Here is a 24148-nt window from a genome sequence, read left to right on the forward strand (position 1 = left end):
GGCATGCAAACTCTTGCGGCATGCCTGTGGGATCTAGTTCCTGGATGGATCAAACCGGGGCCCCCTACATTGGGAGCGCAGAGTCTTATCCACTGCACCACCAAGGAAGTCTCTGCCTACCTGTAACTTTGACCTGCCCTTTTGAACCTTGCCCCCTAAACATGAATCATCAGGGAGGAGACACAGAATAGTATCAGACTCACCTGTTCATTAATATTAAATTTATTCTCTTGATTGCAATGTGATTTCCTTGAAGTGTTAACTTACTTTCCTCAGGCCTGAAGCTTAGAACATTTATGCCGGTTATTCAGCCAGGCTTTTGACTCAGATCCACTTTCCAGCCTAAGTGTTTTGATTGGTCCATGGAACGTTTGCTGTTGTGACTATGAGAGCATCTGTTTTGCAGCATGTTGTTGGCCAGTGACTAAGCTGAAAAACAGCAAAGCCTTTGCAGACTTTTATTGGCAGGGAGAACCCGGGGCTCTGTGGAGGCCCAGCTGGCACCTCTGTACTAAGATCTGTGACTGGGCCAGACCGTCATCCCGCATGTGAATAAGATTTCATCAGGACTAATCAGTGTAGGGAGAAAAAAGATTGTTTTTTTACCTGCCTTACTTTGCAGTCTCTCTAGCTTGCACAAGATAATTAAGCGCTGTTATTCTGAGGTGTCCATTGTATGAATGCGTGAACTTCTCTCTTAATGCATCTCAAGTTGAGAAAACAGCCACTTGGATCAGGTTGTTCCGTGTTCTGTGCTATAGAACCTGCACTGAGAAGGGCTGAGCGGATTGAGTTCTAGACCCGGTTCTGCCACGTCCGTTCCCCCTACAGTCTAGGAAAGTGAGATTTAAGATAATACCTATGTTATTAACTCAAGACATGACTATGTTCTGTTACATGGAATAATAAATATGAGAGCACTTTGTAAAGTATGAACTGAGCTTTAAAGGGGAGGTGGTATTATTTATGGGAGAACGGATTTGACGTTGCGGGAGGTTTGTGAAAGTAAATTCCCAGTAAGATGTGATTAGTGGAAGGCTTTTGAAATCAGTTCTTGTCAATTCATATAATGCCCAAGAGCAATCTGAAAGCTATTTGTAGCTAATTTCGAAATTCAGAAAGAGACCTTTGTCTCTCTCACATGTCTGCCAAATTTCTTGGTCTTGTGAAAAAGCAGTACCTTTGGGGAGCAAAATCTGGGGCTTTTATGAGTAGATGATCATTCCACAGACAGTCTGTGAAGACTCACTCTACAAAATAGAGCACTCTTTCACTTTATCCTCACCAAACTGTAAGGTTAGCAGAGCAGGTGATATTTAGTCCTACCTGGCGTATCAGGAAACTGATCTGCAGAGTTGGAAATGCTTGTTGTTGATAGTCTAGGTCCCTGCCCTTCTGTTGTCCTTTGGGCACCAGCCTCTCCACAAAGTAGCATTTTACTTTTTAAAAAGGGCTTCTTGGTTACTTTGTTCAGGTATATTATTTCCAATTTGAAGCAGATTAGACCCCGGTTTAAGAGAGTAACCAACACGGTCACTTGCCCTGGAAGTGTGTCATGAGCAGATTTCCCTTCAGAGAATAATACTATGAAACAATCGTGCTACTATGATAGAAGGTTATGTCGCCATTTATGGTTCTGGGGCTGGGGTACAGGAGAAGTAACGTAAGATAGATATTTGTTTCCCCTTCCTTTTATACACAGGTGGCAGAGTATTATACATGCTGTTCTGCACCTTGTTTTCTGCTTAGCATTTCTTAAAGATCAGTACACAGAGAACTTCCTCAATATGTTTTTAAACAGCTGTAAAATTATTTTTTGGAAACGATTCCATTATATAGATATACCATAATTAATTTAACCAGTTTCTTCACGGTGGACATTCAGTTGTTTGTAATGTTTTGCTCTTACAAAATATGCTCTAGTAATAGCTTCGTATGTCCCTCATTTTATATGTGTGGGAGTATGTCCCACACATATATTCTTAATGGCGGAATTCCTGGGTCAGAGGAGTATGCAGAGAAAATGTCAGACAAACCCAAATTGAGGGACATTCTGTAAAATGCCTGACTTCAAAATTGACAAGATGATGAAAAGCAAGGAAAGACACATTCACAGATTAGAGAAGATGAGGGAAATGTGATGAGGGAAATGTGATGAGTAAATGCAGGTCGCTATCTTGGGTTGGAGCCTAGAACAGAAAGAAAGGACAAAGCTTGGAGTTTAGTTAATAATAATGTGCCAGTAAAATTATTTCTTAGTTTCGACAAATGTCCTGTCATAATATATGATATCAGCATTAGGGGAAACTGGGAGAGAGATATCCGGGAACTATTCTATCCTTAATGAGTTTTATGAAAATCTAAAATTATTCCTAAAAAGTTTATTCTTAAAAAAGCGGGGGGGACATTAGTAGAAAAACTGGTGAAATTGGAATAAAGTCTGTAGTAGAGCTAGTAGTATTGCTTCAACGTTAAAATCTTCGTATTGAAAAATGTCCTGGCTTTACATAAGATGGTAACATCTGGGGAACCTAGGTGAAGGGTATACGGGAGCTCTTGGTACTGTCTCTTTGTACCTTTTCTATCAATCTAATAAAATTATTCCACAATTATAAGTTGTTTTTTTTAAAAAAGCATGTCTGCCCTGAGAAGTGTGTGCTGTTAAAGGAGTGGAGGGGTGCCCAGAAATAAAAGCAGGTGAGGTGGCCGGAGAGAGAGACTGAGAGAGACCAAGAGGAGGCAGGAGAGGCTGGACCAGACACCCACCTCATTGCCCTCCTGGATGGTGCGGAGAAGGGAACCGTGCTCAAGGAAGGGCTGGCACTCACAGCAGGCCTGCTGGAAGCGTCTAGGGAGAGCGTGGGTGTACAGCTGGGGAATGAAGTCATCTTGCTTTCCTGTTTGTCTCTCCTTTCGGTCACGAACTCTTGTACGGCATCGTGAAACTTTGCATGAGCTTCTGAGGGACCTTACCTCCCTAGTTTTCTTTTTCTTTTTTCTCTTCCATATTTTATGTCTAATTTAGATAAAATTACCTAAAAGCTGGAGAAATTCTATTGCATATAATGCCAAGAACAGTAGTATTAGAAAGTGAAGCTTTGGGGTGGATGTGTACCCTGTCCTCGTGTGTGTGTGTGTGTTTACCTTCTTTGAATACTAGACGAGCAGTGCATCTTTGTAACTGTCACACTGTGTCATGGACACCCCTCACCGCCAAGCATGTCTTTGAGGACTCTTCAGACACATTTGAATCGGTGGACTTTGGCAAAGCTAGCAATAATAGCAGTAACATTTGTTGCATACTTAACTCTGGTCAGGCACCGGCCAAGCGCTTCACATATATTTTATTTAATCCTGCAGTGGAAGGCACTAATATTAGTGCCACTTTAAAAATAAGGAAGTTCAGGCTTAGAAAGCTTAAGTCATTTGCTCAAATCACATAGCAGGTAAGTGGTGTGGCTGAGATTTGAACCTAAGTGTTTAGCTCTATTCTGTTAAGACATTTATTTATGTTCCTGAGAATTAAAGTATTTCTAGTTGTCTCATGACGAAAACTGCTACTCAGATATAAAAATTAAGAAAGCCGTGTATCATTTCAAAAGAATACTAACAATTTAGGGCCATGGTTGTATAATGTTTTTCATTGTAAATAACACATTTATCAGTCATCAAAGGGAAATTGGTCTCCATGAGATGGAAATAATAAAAATCTGACCCTTCCTCTTAGGAAAGGCCACCAGGACCAATGAGGTAATGGCTGTACTTCACTCCTGGGGAAAACTCCTAAAGGACCCAGGATGAAACCAGTTCTCTTCTCAAGGTTATATTTGATTCAGGCATTGGACCTTCTGTAGATGTCATCCAAATAATCGAAAAGGAAAAATTTCAAGCATTTCACCACTTGTGAAATATTTTTTCCTTGCTTAGTTATCCATGTTTTAAACTGTCAGGGGAGTCTCTCTGTTTTTCCTGTTCTGTCCTTGGCCTTGAATTCTTCTAAGGCCTGGTTCATCTCAGGTTGAAATGTCAACTTCCAGCTTGTAATATGGCCTTATGTTTTAGGGCTGATCTTTTTTCTTTTTTTTTTTTGCGGTACACAGGCCTCTCACTGTTGTGGCCTCTTCCGCTACGGAGCACAGGCTCCGGACGCACAGGCTCAGCGGCCATGGCTCACGGGCCCAGCCGCTCAGCGGCATGTGGGATCTTCCCGGACCGGGGCACGAACCCATGTCCCCTGCATCGGCAGGCGGACTCTCAACCACTGCGCCACCAGGGAAGCCCAGGGCTGATCTTGTAAATGAGTTGGTTTCTTTCTTTCGCTTCTTAATTCTGAAAACTCTGTTTCTCATTTTAATTAATAGATTGCTGGAGAGGCTTCTGCATTTTCCCAGTATGGGCACAAAAATGATAATCCTTCAATTTTCCTGCAGGCTGTGGTCTCTTTGGTGTGCTTTATCACAGACGTGCTTTAAAAATTGTCTAATAGAATGATTAAAACAGTAAGGACAAAAGGACTACTTCGTAGTCTGTGGATTTTGCATCCGTGCACTAACTTCATGAAAACAGTATCGCCTAACACTGTGCGAAAACTCCTTGCTTAGTCCGAATTCTGAAAGATTCATGTTTGATTTTGGCTGTCTTGGGTGTTTGATTAATTGACTGAGAGTGAGTGGAATTCTGGAGAATAAGCAAGGAAGAGACAAAACTGAGAACAGGAGTAAGAGCCCAGCTGCATAGAAATCGCTCCTAAATTGAAATAAGTACACGGAAAAGTCCAGGACTGAAGCCCCAGGCTGGCGTCCCCGACTCCCGACGAGTGTGTCCAGCCATCAGGGGTCCTGAGAACCCTTGATACAGCGTTGACATGTGTGTCCTTTAGAAAAGTATTTCACGAGTCTTTATGCCAGATAAGTGCTTCCCCAGGAGCCCAGGCCCGTTAACTCAAAGTAGAGCCATTTGTGTGAGGGATCACTTCAGCCCAGCTGTTCCTGCACAGCTGCAGGCTGATGTCACCACCTGGGGCCGGGCCTGCCTTGGGACTGTTGTCCTAACAGCAGTAACCACCGCTCCCCCGTCCGACCCATTTTTTTTTCCCTGTACCCTTCCTTCCCTCCTGTCCTCCCTTTACCTCTCTGCACAGTGGCCAACAAAATCAAACACTAGTTAAGCGTCTTTTAAAAAAAAAAAAAAAAAAAGAGGAAACACCCTGTCCGGCCGCCAGTGTGAGTGAGAGGACTTCCATCTATCCTTTTTGATTTTAAAGTTATACAGTTACACATTCAGACTGACAGTCTTTGATTACAAGCAGATGTGTTGAAATCCGGCAGGTGTAGCATACTGCTAACTTCTACACGGAAGCTCTTCTAGTTTTTGGTTCACTTAGACATTTTATCTCAGATATGAGCCTTCAGATGAGCTAGAATTTTTTGTTTTGTTTTTTACTTTGCTGTTGTCTGAAATCCTGAGGCAATTACGTCAGAAGGCTGTGTGAAATCAAGATTTCTCTGACTAGAAAAGCTATTTTGATGCCTTTATTGACTGTTCACAAATAGTTTTCTACTGCCTTCTTTCGTATAGAGCTGTAACGTGGAATTCACACAAGGAGGCTTGTGGCCCTATCATTTTATTTGTATTATTTTGGAAAGGCAGTGGAAGCGAATACGTTTACCTCTTTGGCTAACATTTGCCTTCGTGAATCACTTTTTCCTCCTTTGATAAATACGTAGTGATATGAGGAGCATATTCTGTAGCAATCAGCATGGCCATCATCTTTTAATAAATTCTTTTAAGGAAAAAAATCACTTCCCAAACGGAGTCCCAAAGGCCTGAGTTGTTGGTGATGTTGATGATCTCTGTAATGTGGCCTACATCTGCCTTGCTGAGTCTTCTCTCCATCTTTTCTGCCTTGGGAATGTTCTAGCTCCCAAGGTGCACTGTGCAGGCTCCCCATTGCTCATCGTGGAATACAGTTTTTACCCTCGATATCAGGGTAGTAGTTCTTGCTTTGTTTTTGCCTTTACTGCTAGTTCAGTAAACATTTGTGGGTTTATTTGAATTTTAAGGGTGCTCTTTAGCAGACACTATGCTTGTCATTATTTCAATATGACTTATTTTACTTCTGAAGGAATACTGATATGGGACAAGTAGGGGCTGGTATTTCTACTGCCATGTGGCATATTCCCAAGAAAACAAGTCTACATCATTGCCCGAAATCCATCCCGGGAGCCAGCCAATTTCCCACTACTTAGGTCAGAATAATCATTGATCTAAGCTATCCTCTTCTCCTCCCTAAAACAACCTTTTTCCTTCCACTACTCCACAAATACATATTCCTTACCAAAAGAGACATAAGGATTACTTTATAATAAACAGACTTACCAGTACCCATTTTGCATGAATCCATGGGCACTCTGGGGTGTTGAGAACATGCATCCTCCTTACAGAGTAGCACTCCTTTCCCCCATATCTAACATAAGGACAGGAAGGCTGCAAAAGTCCAAAGTCAGGCTTCCCAAGAAATGATAGAACTCTTTCAGGATTTTTAAAAAATTTTTATTGGCATATAGTTGATTTACAATGTTGTGTTAGTTTCCGGTGTACAGCAAAGTGAATCAGTTATATATATACATATATCCACTCTTCTTTAGATTCTTTTCCCATGTAGGCCATTCCAGAGTATTGAGTAGAGTCCTCTGTGCTATACAGCAGGTTCTTATTAGTTACCTATTTTATATATAGTAGTGTGTGTATGTCAGTCCCAGTCTCCCAATTTATCCCTCCCCCACCATCCCCTGATAACCATAGATTTGTTTTCTACATCTGTGACTCTACTTCTATTTTGTAAGTTCATTTGTACCCATTTTTTTTTACATTCCACATATAAGCGATATCATATGATATTTATCTTTCTGTGTCTGACTTACTTCACTATGACAATCTCTAGGTCCATCCATGTTGCTGCAGATGGCATTATGTCATCCTTTTTTATTGCTGAGTAATATTCCATTGTATATAATGTACCACATCTTCTTTATCCATTCATCTGTCGATGGACACTTAGGTTGCTTCCATGACCTGGCTATTGTAAATAGTGCTGCAATGAACATTGGGGTGCATGTATCTTTTTGAATGGTGGTTTTCTCCAGGTATATGCCCAGGAGTGGGATTACTGGGTCATATGGTAGTTCTGTATTTAGGGGTTTTTTTTTAATTAATTTATTTTATTTTTGGCTGCCTTGGGTCTTCATTGCTGCACACGGGCTTTCTTTAGTTGCTGTGAGTGGGGGCTACTCTCTGTTGCGCTGCGCGTGCTTCTCATTGCGGTGGCTTCTCTTGTTGCAGAGCCTGGGCTCTAGGCACATGGGCTTCAGTAGTTGCAGCACACAGGCTCAGTAGTTGTGGCTCACGGGCTTAGTTGCTCCAAGGCATGTGGGATCTTCCCAGACCAGGGGTCAAATCCGTGTCCCCTGCATTGGCAGGCAGATTCTTAACCACTGCGCCACCAGGGAAGTCCCCTTCCCCCCATTTTTTGATTGGGTTAGTTGGGTACTTTTGATATTGAGCTGCATGAGCTGTTTGTATATTTTAGAGATTAATCCCTTGTCGGTTGCTTCATTTGCATATATATTCTCCCATTTCTTTCAGGATTTATTATAGTCTGTGTGGGTATGTGTTTATGTGCAAGCTCTGCAAGGTATTGTTAGTACTTCTGGTTTTGGTAGCGGTAGTGAAGAGTTAGGATGCTCTGATTTTATGTTTATCAAATTACTTCCTTTTAAAAATGTTAACCTTTCAATATATTTACATTGTATTGTAGCTTCTCAATGTATTTTTCCTAAAGTTTTTATGTTCTGGTGATTTGTGTTCAGTATATTCTAGTATTTTGTTTTTATTACTATATTTTTGAAGTAACAAGTTTAAATTGGCTCCAGCTGCATACAAGCTTAACGTCTATTTATTGCTTCTCTCTGGTCTTACCTGCTCCTTCTACATCTCGGCTGCCTCCTCTAGTGGCTGGCCCGCCTTAGAGACGCCTCGGCCAATCAGAGCCTCCTCTCGTTACAGCCCCTGCACTGATTGGTCACCATGTGAAAGGGTGCTCTTCACTTGGGAATCTGGCTCTGCTCAAGGACTTCTCTTACTGCTTGATAGACAGTTGGCTTTTTGCTGCCAGAGACCATTTCCTCTCATTCCCTTTTATCGTTCATTTCTATACTATTATGTTTGAAAATCTGGTCCTGAGAGATTCGAGTACTCTGAGAGCCCTTTGTTTATGCTTCCAGAGTCATCACATCTGTGTGTGAATGTTATGAATTTAGGACATTTAGCAGGTTAAGTGTCATTTTCCCTTTTCTTTTTCCATCTCTTTTCAGTCACTGCTTCAACCACCTGTGAGAAGTTAGAAAAAGCCAGGAATGAGTTGCAAATAGCTTATGAAGGATTTGTCCAGAAGCTAAACCAGCAGCACCAGACTGATCTAACAGAGCTGGAGAATCGGCTTAAAGAATTTTACACCGGGGAGTGTGAAAAGCTTCAGAATATCTACATCGAAGAAGCAGAGAAGTACAAAACTCAGTTACAGGAGCAGGTCTGTGCTTTTAGAACCTGAGCATGTGCTTGGCCGTGGCTATTAATTTGAATTATGACTGTTGTCTGATGATGGCCTTGCTTTGATGACCTTCTCTTTGTTGGACATCCCTTGATGAACTTCTTTAAATTTTAAATAAATGAAAAGTTTTTTAAATTAAATTTTTTATGATCAAAGCAATGTACATACGTTGAGCGAAAGATCAGAAGAAAAAAAGATAAAATTTAAAACAACCCTTTAAAAATTTTTTTTAATTGAAGTATAGCTGTACAAGATTATATGTTACAGGTGTACAATATAGTGATTCACAATTTTTAAAGATTATAACTCTATTTATAGTTATTATAAACTATTGGCTGTGCTCCCTATGTTGTGCAATATCCTTCTAGCTTGTTTTATACCTAATAGTTTGTACCTCTTACTCCTCTACCCCTATCTTGCCCCTCCCCCTTCCCTCTCCACACTGGTAACCACTAGTTTGTTCTCTATATCTGTGAGTCTGCTTCTTTTTTGTTATGTTCACTAGTTTGTTGTATTTTTTAAATTCCACGTATAAGTGATATCATACAGTATTTGTCTTTCTCTGTCTTATTTCACTTAGCATCATGGCTCTCCATTTTGCTGCAAATGGAAAATGTCATTCTTTTTTATGGCTGAGTAGTGGTCCATATACATATATATATATACACACACGCACACATACCTATATATGTGTGTGTGTATATATATAGAGTGTATCACATTTTCTTTATCCATTCATCCGTTGATGGACATTTAGGTTGTTTCCATATGTTGACAATTATAAATAATGCTGTGAACATTGGGGTGCATGTATCTTTTCAAATTAGTGTTTTTCTTTCTTTTTGGATATATTTTAAAAAATAAAACATCCCTTTTTCCTACTACCTAGAAATAATCCCTTTGCAAACATTCTGGTGCTGCTAAAACATTGGCTTGCATTTCTTCTTCTTTTTTAAAATGGCTCTTGTTTAATAACTCGTATTTTTCCCTTAATGGTATATCCTAAACCTCTCTTTAATTTCCTTGTTCCCATTTAAAATCAGTTTTTCATTTAGCTGATATTTACACAGTGCCAACTATATGCCAGGCATGTGCTAGGGACCGAGAATATAGAGGCCAACATGACAGCTGTAGAGCTTACATGGTCCTGTCACCATGGAAGGTATCCTCGTTCCGTATGGTGGACTCAGCCCTTTCCATCCATGAACCCTGGAGAGCTGCATGTTTTGCTCCTGAGGCACGGTGGACTGGAGCATAGGGACTGGCAAACCCCAGTTGGGTGGTTCTTTACTTGTGTCTGGTAGGCCTTAGACTTGAATGCAAGCTCATGTGTCAGATTTCCTAATGCTGCTGCTTATTATTCACCTTAGGACTTTTTATTGATAAACTATTGTTTTGTTGTGGTTTTTTTCTTATAGTTTGACAACTTAAGTGCTGCCCATGAAACCTCAAAGTTGGAAATTGAAGCAAGCCACTCAGAGAAAATAGACTTGCTAAAGAAGGCCTATGAAGCCTCCCTTTCAGGCAAGGATGCTTTTTCTATTGAAATAGAATAAAAGCTAGTGGAACAGCGTGATATGTTTTAAAACGGAAATGATTCAAAACTTGCCCCTCTAGAGAATACCCTGTGGTATTCCGTTTGGAGTGTTTTTTGGTTTCTTTTTGCACTGTTCATTGTGAGGAGATCCCCTTTCCCCTAAGGATGCAAATAATAGTTTGTTATAAATGCCAGCCTTTTAGGAAATATAGTTTTGGGTTTTTTTCTTTTAATTTATTTTTTGGCTTTGTTGGGTCTTCATGGCTGCTGGGCCTTCTCTAGTTGCGGCGAGCAGGGGCTACTCTTTGTTGCAGTGTGCAGGCTTTTCCCTGCGGTGGCCTCTCTTGTTGCGGAGCACGGGCTCTAGGTGCATGGGCTCAGTAGTTGTGGCACGCGGGCCCAGTAGTTGTGGCTCGCGGGCTCTAGAGCGCAGGCTCAGTAGTTGTGGTGCACGGGCTCAGTTGCTCCGTAGCATGTGGGATCTTCCCGGACCAGGGCTTGAACCCGTGTCCCCTGCATTGGCAGGCAGATTCTTAACCATTGCGCCGTCAGGGAAGTCCCCCTTTTAGGAACTAGAATGAACTTTTAAGGAACTTCAAGGCCCTTTTGGTAATAGTTGTGCTTGACCACTCCAGATCCTGGGAAGGTGGAAAGTGTCAGTTTATATCCTGACCATGGTGAAGGGTCCATGCCAGGCACTTCACACCAGCACTGCTGTGAAATGTAGATGGCATTTGTTGAATAAAAAGATGTGTTTTATTACTTCATCGTGATTGGAAGGGTTGAAATTAAAGGAAAAGAATAAGAAGCCATTTTTTACAGAAGATAAGTGCCCATGTAGCTGAAGTCGTTACACCGAACCCATTGCATCTACAGAGAAACATATGGACACGTGGTGAGAACTGACCCTGTGAACTTTGTCAGGGGCCTTCTCATCAGAAAAACAGACTTGTTGTGTGAGGTCAGAGATGAGAACATGTAAAAGTGACTGGCCCAGGGTAGATGTTGGGTAAACATTGTTTTTCTTCCTTCCTGCTGGAGATGGGTTTAATTTGAGACTTCTGTTTGGTTCGTGAAGGGCAACTGGAACAGAGCACAGGGCCTCCTGACCAGGAGTCTGAAGGCCAGTGTTTGACCGCCCCCATCCCCATTGCCCCCAGGTGTGCTCTTTGTTCCCTGAGGTCTTTTGGCCTCTCTGGGCCTCTGTATTCTCATTTATAAAATGGGAATTATCTGCCCTACTCACCTCATGGGCTAATTTGAGAACAAGTCGTTTAATTTCTACAACAGTGCCATACAAATATAAAGTAATGTAGGCGCAGCGCCTCCTGATCAACTGTTGCATCCATGTGCTATAATGACTGTAGAATACAGTGATCTCGTAGGATGTTATTGACTCAAAAACATATCACTTCCAGAGATCAAGAAAAGCCATGAAATGGAAAAGAAATCACTTGAGGATTTGCTTTACGAGAAGCAGGAGTCACTAGAGGTAGGTAAATCGCAACCACCACCACCGCTCCTGCCCACCTTCCCATCATCATTCTTGACGCTTGTATGGTTTGGGTACGTTTCTGTGCACATTTGCAGTGTTTCTGGTGCCCGCTTGTTTACTTACATTCCACATTTCACTGTTTGTGTTTTAGAAACAAATCAATGGTTTGAAGAGTGAAAATGACACTTTAAATGAAAAGTTGAAATCAGAAGAACAAAAAAGAATATCAAGAGAGAAAGCAAATTTAGTAAGTTGCATATGCTCCCCCATCACTAATGAATTTTTCTTCTGCTTAGCTGTCTTTTAGAGTCAGTTAAGTGTTCAGCAGCTAGAGAAAGAGTATGGGTTTGGAATCTTTTTCATATCTTGCAGTATGATTTTTAAACTGTATAAAGTGGCTGCTTTGGTTACTGGTGTCTTTTTAATTCTAAAAACTGACATAACAGCTGAAATCCAATATATTGCAAGTGATCTAAGCTAATACCTATAGGAAGACAGGAAAACTATCAATTAGGGTCAGGGTTTTATGTAAAGACTTCATTTTTTAGTTAACTTGCTATATAATTTACATACCACGATATTCACCCTTCTAAAATATACAATTCAGCAGTTCACAAGTTATACCTTGGTCACTAGGATCTAATTACAGAACACTTTTATCACCCGCCCCCAAAAGACACCCTGTACCCTTTAGCAGTCATTCCCCATTTCCCCCCCCAAACTCCCTAGCCCTACGGGATCACCAGTCTCCTTTCTGTTTCTATCCATGTACCTGTTCTAGAGATTTCATCGACATGAAATTGTGCTATATGCAGCTTTTTGTGTCAGCTTCTTTCCCTCAGCTTATGTTCTCAAGGTTCGTGCATATTGTAGCAGGTACAGACATTTCATTCCTTTTTATGGCTGAACAATATTTCATTGTATGGATAATCCTCACTTTTTAAAAGTTATTTATTTATGGATGGCTGTGTTGGGTCTTTGTTGCTGCGTGCAGGCTTTCTCTAGTTGCGGCGAGCGGGGGCTACTCTTCCTTGCCATGCGTGGCCTTCTCATTGCGGTGGCGTCTCTTGTTGTGGAGCACGGGCTCTAGGCGCACAGGCTTCAGTAGTTATGGCATGCGGGCTCAGTAGTTGTGGGCTAAGCACACAGGCTTAGTTGCTCCGTGGCATGTGGGATCTTCCTGGACCAGGGATCGAACCCATGTCCCCTGCATTGGAAGGCGGATTCTTAACCACTGCACCATCGGGGAAGTCCAGTCCTCACTTTTGAAAACTACAAATTTCTCTGGTAAACTCAACTTTCTCTTGCAACTTGTATTCTTACTCCTCTGCATCCCCCCAACTTCTTTTTTTTTTTTGCGGGGGGGGTGGGCTGCTTCTGTCTTTTCATTCCATGTATTTGTGTCTGGGGCTGCAGAAGCAGAGCTTTTGTGCCACTTAAGACCTGTCGCAACTCTCGAAGTACCTGGGTCCCTCAGTGAGCTCTTCTGCTGATATGTCATTGAGAGACCCTCCAGACATTTGCATGCAAGTGGATGAGATCCTATTCAATGAAATTTCAAAGCTACTTATTCTGGAAGATTCTTAGAAAAATTCGATTGCAAAAGAAATCTGTAGACTTCACACGCAGGGTGTAACTCTTATGAGTGGTTCAGGGAACGCTTTTAAAGAGCTTCCTGATCCTGCAGCAGCTCCTGAAAAAGTTCAGAAGGGAAACAGGTTGAGGAAAGCAGGACTATCTCATGCCTTACCCCACCTAAGCCTGCCCAGGGTGTGGGAAAAGAGCGTGTATGAGAGTGAGGGAGAAAGGGCCAGGTGGCAGAGAAGTAGGAAAGGTGCCGTGGGAACGAGGCTGCATGCACTCTGACTTTAAAAATCAGCAACATGGGATTTGCTCTCTTCATGGTTTAAAAAAATCATGTGTAAAAGGATAACAGTATATGAAATGTAGGAAGTTTCTGGAAGGGCCCTGGAGTTGAGGATCAGGGGTTGGTCCCCACCCCAGCACTTTTGGGCCCTGAGCAGGTAGGTCACTTGAGCTGTGCAATTCTGTCTCCTTCTGCGAAGTGAGGCGTTTAAGTGATCCCCAAGGGCACCTTCCCTGATTCTCCCTAAGGGTTGCTCCAGAGCGTTAACCACTGTCCAGGAGGATAGGTTTGATGATCGACACCACTGACTCTTGTCTGAGAAATTCCCTCGCTGAACACCAGATCAATAGATTTTGTGCCTTTAACTTGTGTCGTGCATTTTGGAAGGTTCACTTGAATTTCAATAATTAAAGCAAGGAGTTGGGGAATCCACCCTGGTCTCGTGCTCTCAGAGGATGATCTCCCCTTACATAGTGTTTATCTTGCATAGAATTTTCACAGTGCACGTGCTCTATGCCATGTAGGTGTTCGGGTGTCACAAAATGATGGGGTGTTAATCCTGCTCTAGAAGTATGGCCAGGCTAACCTAGTCCCGTCATAGCGAACGTCCAAAAGACTCAGCACGTGATTGCCATTCCTCGTTTTCCAGAGAGCCCAATAAACACGCTGCCTGTTCATCCCTCATGAGTTACTGACTTTGGATAGAGAGAACTATTGTTCCCTTTCTCCCCCCAAACACCTGGCCAGGACTTGGAATTGCGTACTCTCTAGCCAGAGTTCTGTTTTGTGTTGTAAGCTGTGGTTTTTGTCTTACTTCCAGTAAAATATTTGGTGCTACCAATGTTTTTTCCATGTTAAGTTACTGATACGTGAGGGAAGGGTTTGTTTTCAAATGTGAAATGTTTTATTTCATTAAGACCAAAGACTTTGAAGTTAAAGATGTCTTAACCCTTCTTTTCACCTTTCTTTGAAACTGCCGTAAGAAGGTTGATGTCTCTTGCTACTTGTTTAATTTCTAAATCTAATCAAAGTCTTTATATTAAGAGTTTGAACCATGTGATTGTGTTAAATGATCAGTCACAGCCATATCCTGCTGTGTGTTTTCCAGAAAAACCCTCAGATCATGTATCTGGAGCAAGAGTTAGAAAGCCTGAAAGCTGTTTTAGACATCAAGAATGAGAAGCTACACCAACAGGACATCAAGTTAATGAAAATGGAGAAACTGGTACATTTCATTCAGAACCTTAAACGGGGTAATACCTGAGGCACAGGAACTGGCCTCTGAACTAGACCTGTGGCATTGTCTTAATTGCTATTTAAAGATAGGAAACATAGGAGAGGTAGAAGAGGTTAAATCTTCTTTTCCATGTCAGCTTAAGGCTTATTCATTGCTACCTTCTAGAACATTTTTTTCAAGGAACGTATAAAAGGTAGCATTCAGTGTTGGGAAAAATGACAACTCACGAGTGTCTCCCGTTTCAGTGGTCTGGGAATATCCACCTGCATAAGAAGAATTTTTAAATAATGTAAAAGCTGTCCTTTAATACGCTACCACCTCTGGGTGGGTTTCTTTTGCTCAAAACTGTTGAGTACATAAATTAATTCCATCAGAGCAATTGAATCTTGCTATCTAAATTCTTCATCTTGCTTCATGTGAATTAGACTGTGATAAAAGAATTGCCCTTTTATAAAATTAATCTGGTTGTACAAGTAGCCAGCACTATGCAAAATATGAATAAAGTTTAGTTTACAGCCTCTAGGGCAGAACGGACGTTAGCATGTGACGAGTCCATCCAGGACTGCGTGTGTGAGCAGTGAGCCCAGTGCCCTGTGAGCCTTCGTCCAGCCCTGGAACATGACTGCTAAGAGCCAGGAGTCTAGCCAAGCCTGCAGGGTTTGCCGCGGCAGCATAGGTGTTCCCAGCCAGTGCTGTACTTTGTACACCACTTTTGACTGTGCCAGGCCCCTCGCATTGCTTTGTCCCTTCTCCCCGTAATTATGGGCAATTCAGTGTTGAGTAAGTACCTCAATTCAAACCCAAACCAGCCCTGGACAGTAGGGAGCATGGAAGTCACTCAGCATTAGTTTGTTTGTTTGGTTTTTGGTGTTTGGTTTTCTTCTAGAGACTATTACCTATCAAGGGAGGTAAGAGCTAAGCCCCCAGGTGGATAGATGGGCACTTTGAATGACCAGGAAGTTTTGTTTTTGTAAAGGAAGGAAAGAACTCATGGTCTATTAATGGGCCCAACCTAGTATATACACCAGTTCCTGCCAAAGGTCATCCTGTTGTATCAGGTCTCATGACTGCCAATGTGGCCATCAACAGTGACTCAGGTAATCCTGTTAATGATTGGTTGCCCTATATGCCATGCACACATCAAAACTCTTCAAACCATCATGTGCAGTAAGAACAGACTCTGCTGTAAAATTACTCATAGGTCTTGATCTTTGTTGATCCGCAAGTATTTCTGTCCCTTGCCATGCCCAAGAGATTAGTCAGCATGGCATGGTGTATATGCAGAAGAAGGGGTTAATACAAGGACAGACAGGTAAACCCACTGTTACCTTGTTTATTTGTAAGCTCCAGGCCTTTATTGAAAATAAGCCACTTAGAAAGCAAGGAGGCTTTCTCAGTGTAAAAACTAGCTCCGCTGATAATTAGCTCTAAGAGTGAAATTCCAGGGCTAGTTTCCTCTCCAGTAAAATGAGGAATTGGATGAGATTAATATTTTAAGGCTAATTCCTACCCACAGTCTTTAATTCCAGATTTCCCCACCTCATGTTTTTATCTTGAATTCCTTTATACTTCCTGGAAATTCCAGTGCCCACTTTTCCTTGCACGCTCGTCACATTTGTTTTGGATATTTCACTTGGTTGGCTTGTCCTAAGCTTTTCCTGGATAATAAGATGTTAAGAACAGTAGGACTGCAAACTAAGAGCCAGAGTGACAGTCGCTTAGTCACGGGCAGCAGTGACAGGGACTTAGAGCTGTGATGTCGCCTCCGAGCAAGTAATCAAATCTTACCTTTAGAAACTAAGCAGGGATGTAACTGGCAGTTCATCGTGTTAACTGATTCGACGTCTTCTGGGCTTTTATCCTTCACTCTCTCAACTGATCAGCTTGTTTTCCTTGAAAGTTTAGCCTGGGCAAGCCCTAGGCAAACAAACGTATCTTTAGTTCCACCAAGGAGGAATGCTTTCTGTAGTGTCACTTGTTGATTTTAAGGCTCTACAGAGCTTTGTGGATTGCCTTATGTGACCACTCGGAGGTAAACGCTGAAGAGTAACCGGGAGACCATGATTAAAGTCATATTAAACATTGCCACGAACTGAATTTTCATCAAACGTGGGATTTTTTTTTTCTTTCAGAATTTACCGTAAGAAGCTGCGGTGCCTCTGATAAAGAAAACGGCCGCTAGGTAGCCAGTGTTTATCACCTTGAACCTGAAAGAGGCACGGCCCCCGAGGGTTGCCGAAGGCAGGGCACCAATTCTTGGGAATTCTGAAACAATGTGAACTTGAACAAATCACGAACCCCCTGGGTTTGTCCATTTTCAAGTGGCCTGGCATACCTTTAAAAAGCAATATCCACGTGCTCTGTTTTGCTGCAGTAGATTCTTTTTGCAGTGCGTCAGTGTAGAGACAGTCAACATACCATTAAACTCTCCCGAATGAAATCTCTCCAGTGTGTGCCGGTGTCAGGAAGGTACCTTAGGGAAATAAGGGGCTTTATGTAATTTTTAATGTATAAATGTTGGTACTCTTGTTGACACCAAGGTGGACAACAACACAGCACTGGTGGACAAACTGAAGCGATTCCAGCAGGAGAATGAAGAATTAAAAGCTCGGATGGACAAGCACATGGCAATTTCAAGGTAAAAATAAAACTGTCCTATTTTCCCTGAGCTCCTCCCTTCCTGAAACATCGAGTGTTACTTTCTCACCACACTCCACCCATGCCCCTCCTGGAAATGCAACAGCAGCGGGTAGTTAACGAGGTTCTGATTTCTATCCGGAAAAATACGATTGTAGCGTTTAGTGCCTTTACCACAGTGGCCTGGACCAAAGGCTGAGTCCTCAGCGGGCAAGCCTTCCCTTCCCTTTCAGAGAAGGACCACCACCAGACCAAACAGGAAACAGCCCCACACATAGGAGGGTCTTAAGACATGCAGTATAGCTGTGGGAGCGTCACTCACCCTACTATGAAATTGCCCCAAAGTGCAGCTTTTTCTTTGGCTCTAGGTCACACTTCCCGGGTTTCTCTGCCAGCCCAGTACCCATGCACGGTAGCTCCTTTTATTCCAAAGAGATCATTTGGGGCTCTCAACTTTAAAATAGTAAGATTTTTTTCAACCTTTAAAAAAAAGAAAGAAGCAATCAGAGTCACAGGATTTCTGGCTTTTTTTTTTTTTTTTTTTTGTCTTCCAGGCAACTTTCCACGGAGCAGGCCGTCTTGCAGGAGTCGCTGGAGAAGGAGTCCAAAGTCAACAAGCGCCTCTCCATGGAGAACGAGGAGCTGCTGTGGAAGCTGCACAACGGGGACCTGTGCAGCCCCAAGAGGTCCCCCACGTCACCCGCCATCCCCTTCCAGTCGCCGCGGAACTCCGGCTCCTTCCCCAGCCCCAGCATCTCGCCCAGATGACCTTCCTGGGAGCTGGAGACAGACTGCGTTTCTGCAGTACTGACCCACCCACAATCGTGGGGGCAGGGGGCGGGGCTGGAGCCACCTTCGCTGACACGCACAGCCTGTCCTAGAACTGGAAAGTCATGGCCCGAACCGGCCCCTTCCAGACAAGACCAGAACTCTGGAGGAAGACGTCCGACTCGGTCCAGGAGACTCCTCCCCAAACGATGCTGTCGGAATGGATCTACGTGGACGCTGTTGCACAAAGCACTTACGGAACGAGAAGATCTTGTTCGTTGCCTTTTTCACCTACGCATAAAGGGGAAAACTCTCAGGGGCCTGTTAAGATAAAGATTTATATAACCTTTGTAATGTTCTTCACCACAGACACCTTCTTGTGATTTACATTTTGGTCTGACTGGGGATGTGTGAATGAAGTGGATGTAACCGAGTGTCATGTGTCTGATGCTGCCTCCTTTGCTGAGTCTGTCTAGAGATGTGCTAATTAAATAGTCAGTGTATGCATCTCTGCAAAAGCCATAGAAGAAAGAGCAGTAGTTGCTAGAACTAGAATTCTTTACCACCAACCCTGCTCAGCCCTTTGCCATGGGGGGGAGAGGGAGAGACAGAAAGAGCTCTGACTTGCCCGCGTCTGTTCATGCTTTGCATCCTTTCAGAGTAACTTGTTGGCAGCCTTTCAGTGTTCAGCCATGTCAGTTGAAACTAGCTAGACTTTTTAAACTTACCCATGTGGATGTAAAATACTACAACCCATTTTCTCAGGCTATGAGCAAATGTAGAACCCTAATTTTGCTTTTAAAAAAGTGTGTATGAAGAAAGGGCAGTACCCATGGATTGCTTTCTGCCTTATTTTTATCTTGATCTGAGCTATCCTCAGTGATTTCAACTGGCCGCTTCTCTCCCACTATCCCCATTCCCCCCTCTCCTTTCTCCCCCATCCAGAGCCACAAAAGCAAACCTTCTACCTCCTTCCTACTTTTTCTCTGGGACAAGGAATGTGCTTTTCCAGAGCCAGCTCATCTTCAAGGTGCTGAACCACTTTCCAAATAAACCAAGGCCTGGATCCGACAGTATAAATTTTGGGAAATCCTAGAGAGATTAAAGAATGAAAAGGAGTCATTGGCTCGCAGAACTAAGAAAGATAGGACTCAGTGCTTATGGAGGAACATGAGCACCTTGATAATAGAACAAAACAGTCTCTGGAGATAATGCTAAACTTCCACGTACCTTTGAGGAGTCCTTCTGTCCTTGGGAAGGTAGCAGAATGACCAGCTGATGAGAGAAGAATGTGGCTTGTACAGTTCTTCTCAATTTGCATTTCAATTTCCTTTCAAAACTTCACTTATTACCTCCCCCACTTCTGAGACTTTGGGGGAGGTGGAAGGAAGAACTGTGGCTTTTTTCTTTCTCCCTGCATGTGTCAAGCTTGTGCTGTATTTACTAATCAGCATTACTGATGTTCGATGGCTGTACAGATAAGCGCTGTAGTAAGAACAGATTCAGGCTACTAGAGGTGGACCTTTGAGTTGACATTTACGTGTACACTACAAAGCAGATTGATATTCATGATGCATGGTTTTTTGTTAGTTTTTGTTTTACTAGTGATTGTGTCTGAAGTTTTTAACCTCCAACCGTTGATTATGTGTGTAACCTTCCACGTTTGTTTCTGATGAATGGGAACATAGGTTCACTGCCACCTCCTGGAATCTCTCTGCTCACCTTTCCAAGTTGTTCTCAATGTCCTTAGCCAAAGTTGGGTTTGCCATCCTTTCCCTGCACATGGTCAATCTCGTGCTGTTCCCTGCTGTGCTCCATGCCATTTAGGTGTCTGGGGAAATGATCCTTACACAGTTAATATAAAATGTCTTCAGAGAATGGGAGACAACAGGAGAGAAGATAGGAAACAAAACACGGAACTGTAAAATTATCTTCAAACCAAATGTTATCACTTAGGATGCAAAATGTTGGCACGTCATAAAAATACGGATGTGTAAACAACTGTAGTTGTGCTCAGTTTGTAGTGATGGAAAGTATTTTACTTTGATCAAATAAATAATGCTGGAATATTCAATAGAAGAATTGCATCCTCTGACATACTTCACCCTCCAAAGTGTTACCCAGTTTATAGCGGCACAGGAATTGACATCGTGTCTCCTTCTTAACCTATTTCCCAGGAATTTCCAGTGCAACCACAAAACTGGTCATGGGCTGAAATTTGGCTCACAGAGCTAGACTTAGAGCTTTTCTTTTCTAAATTCAAAGCTGTGTGTATTTGAGAAATAAATTTTTACTGGTTTTAATAATAAGTTCTGCTGTAAGAAAGGTAAGAAAATTGGAACAGCTACAGTCTAAATATTTTTGAAGATGGTAAAAAAAAAAAAGCCTAAACAAAGTTGAATCTTCCTTGATCTGTGCATCTATTTTATATCAAAAGTTAACCTTTTAAAAACACATGCTGTGGTTCTTATAGAATGTCTAATCTAGAACTAGTACTTTTGAGTGCAGTGGTTAAAAAGTTTACATATTTTTTGATACCTTCATATCATACAATAGTTCATGTTGTATAGTTGAACTATATTATTACTCTGTTTTTACATTCTCATATTTTGTGGTTGTTATATCAAAGAGAATATTAGGTATTGACTCAGACATTGCTGCCCAAAAATCCTTCTGTATGTACTTCAAGCCAACTTAAAAAACGAGCACTTAGCCCATTTTTTGTTTTTTACAAAAACTTGCTCGTTTAATAGAAATGATTATATAAAGTTGTTTACATATATGCCTTCTTAGTATAAACACTAGAAACCCATATATGTAGGTCGGCAGTCAGAATACATGCTTTCTGCTAGAATTAACACTTCTATAATTAGACCGGGTGACTTCCTTTTAGTTTGGAGGTCTGGGTCTGACTCACAAGGCAGGGCCTGGGGTTTGGCGCTCGACATCAGCCTCTGGCAAAGCACTAGTCAAAAGAACCCTGGAGCTGGTTGTGTACACAAGTGGGCTTTCCGTCAATTCATTTGTACTTCATCTTCCAAGTCAGGAAAACTCCACAGTGGTAGCTACTGAGGTCTGTCCTCGGAGATTCTGAGCGGTGCAAATGTAATAACCTGCGTCAACTATCTCAAAGTCTTCAACGATCAGGACGCTCTGGGAGATCCTCGTGGTGTGGCCCAGTCCTCTGTGGATCAGCCGCCAAGTGTCTTGAATCGTCACGGGCCTTTCATCCTGTTGAACGACACCCCCCGGGGCTGAAGCACAAACCACAACTGCTGTAAACAGCTCCCGTTCATCCTCCGCAAAGTGCAAAACACATGCTTCTAAAAGACTGTTTGGTATGCGCAGCTCAACACTGTCTAGTCAGTCTAGGCTGCATTTTTTCCAAGCAGTCTTGAATTTCATTATGCTGTTTGGCTTTCACTTTCTACCCTTTTTTTTTTTTTTTGCGGTACGCGCGCCTCTCACTGTTGGGGCCCCTCCCTTTGCGGAGCACAGGCTCCGGACGCGCAGGCTCAGCGGCCATGGCTCACGGGCCCAGCCGCTCTGTAGCATGTGGGATCCTCCCGGACCGGGGCACGATCCCGCGTCCCCTGCATCGGCAGGCGGACTCCCAACCACTGCGCCACCAGGGAAGCCCTCTTTCTGCCCTTTTCATCAATGTTTCTACTTAATATAAATTTTATTCTTTTGGAACTCCAAGAATGTGGGACTGGTATTAGGCATAAGAATACAGATAAAATTTTCCACTGCTCTCCTGTTGACACTCCCCACGTTCACCCCTTCGCACAGTGGTTCTTATTCACAGAACTTAAAGTCAAAAAGAAGCCCGAAGCACTCCCCGTGTAAATGCATACGAGCCCCTAATTGTTCGGACTGGGAGAGGGAGACATAAGATTAGTCAGATGTGCCCTAGGACTACAGCGGGAGAGAAGTTGTACCGAGGATGGGTAACGGGACACCCTAGGTGACTTAACTTCGTATTTCTAGAAAGTGAGATGGTCACTTTTGAGATGCTTCTTCCAACTTTGGTGATAAGTAGTGTTTTCTGGATTAGTTTAACATAATTGTCATATTTATAGTATTACTAAATTAATACCCTTTCTGCTAATTAGCAACGTAAAAAAAAAACCCACCTCTAATGAAAACTATTAATGTCTTCTAAACGGAACAACACTTTTTAAAAACAAGTACCTAGTTCTAGAAAAGTACCGTTCTCCAGGGGGAGTTATTTTCCACCAATCACAGCCCTGAAAGCAGAAGTGTATTTGCTACAGAGTGAGTACATCTTAGGAGGCCAAATCTCTTCTGGCAACAAAGGGATTATTCCATGTTGGTAGCAAAGCTGTTTATTTTTGTGAGCAGAACAGGCCCAGAGGCTACATGTGCTGGAGTTGTTTTTATGGGAAGTCTATTTTAAAATGATCTCGGCCTCAGCACCTTTTTGAAGGCCTGGATTTATATGCCAACTTGGTGGTTGTCTACTTAGAGCTCCTTGCTTTGGGGCCCAGCTTTTATAGGGGAGAATACTGAAGGATTCCAGAAGGAGGTTGGATTGGCCTCCAACTGACCCAGAATTAAGATTGAAGATTGAGGTTGCAGGTGAAGGAAGGAGGCCCTCCTTTCCTGTTCATGCCCCGTCCCCTTCCTTAAGGGTCATGAAGAAAAATAACATGAAGAGAGTACACTGACTGAATTGTCTAATGGAACCCAGTCACCTTTTTCCTGTCCTTTAAAAAAAGCCATTTGTAAATATACTGAAACATCTTAGGAGAAAACAAGTGAGCCTTAGCCCTACCATAGCTGCACACGTCTCTCATACGTCTTTAAGTTACAGTCCGTATCAGTGAGTTGGGGGTGGGTAGGGAACAAAACAAGTAAGGCAGCTGGCTGAGGCCGGGGTATGCTTACCTTCTGCCCTGGATAGATCCACCTGAATTCCACCTCCACATCCGGCTCCCCGAGGACCGTGCAGAGGACGCTGATGTCATCCCCACCCTTCACTTTGTTTGCAGATGCCAAGATGGTTGTTGATGGAGGACCACTGGGAACTGGAAGTGAGCAGGGGACAGGGGACGTGAGATGAAATCCATGGGCCATGGCAGAGACAAACCAACAGACGTGTTCTCTTCTTTGGGCAGGTATGGAACATTCCTGCCTTTCTTCAGCTCCCCACCTAGCATCGGGCCTACCCTCTCCACCACTTCTGGTTTCCTCTAACACCTCCTCTTTCTCTACCTTGGTGGTCCAGAACAGGGTGGTCATCCAGAAGTCCCCAGGTCCAGGCATTACACTTGTAATGAAGAGAAGAGCCCAGAAGGTCTGCCAGGAGCTCACATGAAGGGAATAAAAAGGTAGAGGGAGAAGAAGGGAATAAAAAGGTAGAGGGAAAAAAAAAAAAGGCAGAGGGAGAAGAGGGGGACTGGGGGCAGAGCAAGTAGAAGGAAGAGAAGGCAGCCTGGAGGGAGAGCCACTGATGGGTGAAGATGGACAGGTGTGCGGCCTCAGGAAGTACAGGAGAGAGTCTGAATCTGCCAAAGGGAGAGGCATTCGTAGGAAGGGTGCGTGATGTTTCTACTTCACAGCATTTCAGAGACACAATTCTTCATTAGGCTCAGTTCACTCGAGTAAGTTTGACAGCAGCCTTGAGCAAGGCCACGTGCTGGGAGTGGAGGCTATGGCAGCGAACCAGACAGACGTGGTCTCTGAGCTCTGGGGCCTCTATTCTAATGGGAGAGGCAGACACTCAGCAGGTCACTGTGTGGTTGGTTTAGAACCTGAGTTGTGGGAAGAACTTGAAGGAGAAGCCCAGAGTGCTGGGGAGGTTCAGGATGGTCTGAGAAGCAGGAAAGGCTTCCTTAAGTGAGGTTTGAACTAAAATCTGAAGGAAAAAGGGGAGGCACCAGCAGACAGTCCCGGAGGGGAGGTTAGGGAAGCCTGGGAGAGGGCAGAGGCCGGCCATGCAAGCAGACCTTTCAGGCCACATGGAAGATTCTGCT

At 43.0% G+C, this 24148-nt stretch overlaps 2 protein-coding genes and 1 long non-coding RNA gene across 11 annotated transcripts in view; 1 reads left to right on the top strand and 2 right to left on the bottom strand.

Annotated features, from left to right (window-relative positions):
- MTUS1 (microtubule associated scaffold protein 1) overlaps window positions 1-20533 on the top strand; it is a 158770-nt gene extending 138237 nt beyond the window's left edge. For 5 of the 7 annotated variants that reach the window (XM_027122686.1, XM_027122685.1, XM_027122688.1 and 2 more), the window contains 7 exons: window positions 8373-8587; window positions 10027-10132; window positions 11564-11637; window positions 11792-11887; window positions 14616-14732; window positions 17285-17382; window positions 17936-20228. In XM_027122686.1, coding sequence (XP_026978487.1) covers window positions 8373-8587; window positions 10027-10132; window positions 11564-11637; window positions 11792-11887; window positions 14616-14732; window positions 17285-17382; window positions 17936-18149 — 920 coding nt within the window. In that variant the 3' untranslated portion in view covers window positions 18150-20228. Of the gene's footprint in view, window positions 1-8372; window positions 8588-10026; window positions 10133-11563; window positions 11638-11791; window positions 11888-14615; window positions 14733-16876; window positions 17143-17284; window positions 17383-17935 lie in introns of those variants that run through there. The other 2 variants (XM_027122691.1, XM_027122689.1) reach the window with 2 other exon arrangements.
- Window positions 13191-17944, bottom strand: LOC113628793 (uncharacterized). 2 transcript variants are annotated; one of them, XR_003436249.1, is made up of 3 exons: window positions 17080-17194; window positions 16533-16661; window positions 13191-13333 (listed from the first exon to the last, which is right to left on the bottom strand). It is a non-coding gene; the product is annotated as an uncharacterized LOC113628793 (long non-coding RNA). The 2 variants fall into 2 exon arrangements; XR_003436250.1 differs by lacking the exon at window positions 13191-13333 and adding an exon at window positions 17704-17944 and having other exon boundaries at window positions 16342-16661; window positions 17080-17217.
- A 340-nt stretch (window positions 20534-20873) lies between the features above and the next one.
- Window positions 20874-24148, bottom strand: part of PDGFRL (platelet derived growth factor receptor like) — a 47345-nt gene continuing 44070 nt past the window's right edge. Inside the window, exons 5-6 of one of the 2 annotated variants that reach the window (XM_027122692.1) lie at window positions 23061-23200; window positions 20874-21380 (exon numbers count right to left, since the gene is read on the bottom strand). In XM_027122692.1, the coding sequence (XP_026978493.1) occupies window positions 21192-21380; window positions 23061-23200 (329 nt within the window). In that variant the 3' untranslated portion in view covers window positions 20874-21191. Of the gene's footprint in view, window positions 21404-23060; window positions 23201-24148 lie in introns of both variants that reach the window. The other variant, XM_027122694.1, reaches the window with a different exon arrangement.

The sequence above is a fragment of the Aethalodelphis obliquidens genome, unplaced genomic scaffold (genome assembly GCF_003676395.1).
Source record: "Aethalodelphis obliquidens isolate GAN/ISIS:26980383/991018 unplaced genomic scaffold, ASM367639v1 scaffold25, whole genome shotgun sequence".
Taxonomy (NCBI): Eukaryota; Metazoa; Chordata; class Mammalia; order Artiodactyla; family Delphinidae; genus Aethalodelphis; species Aethalodelphis obliquidens.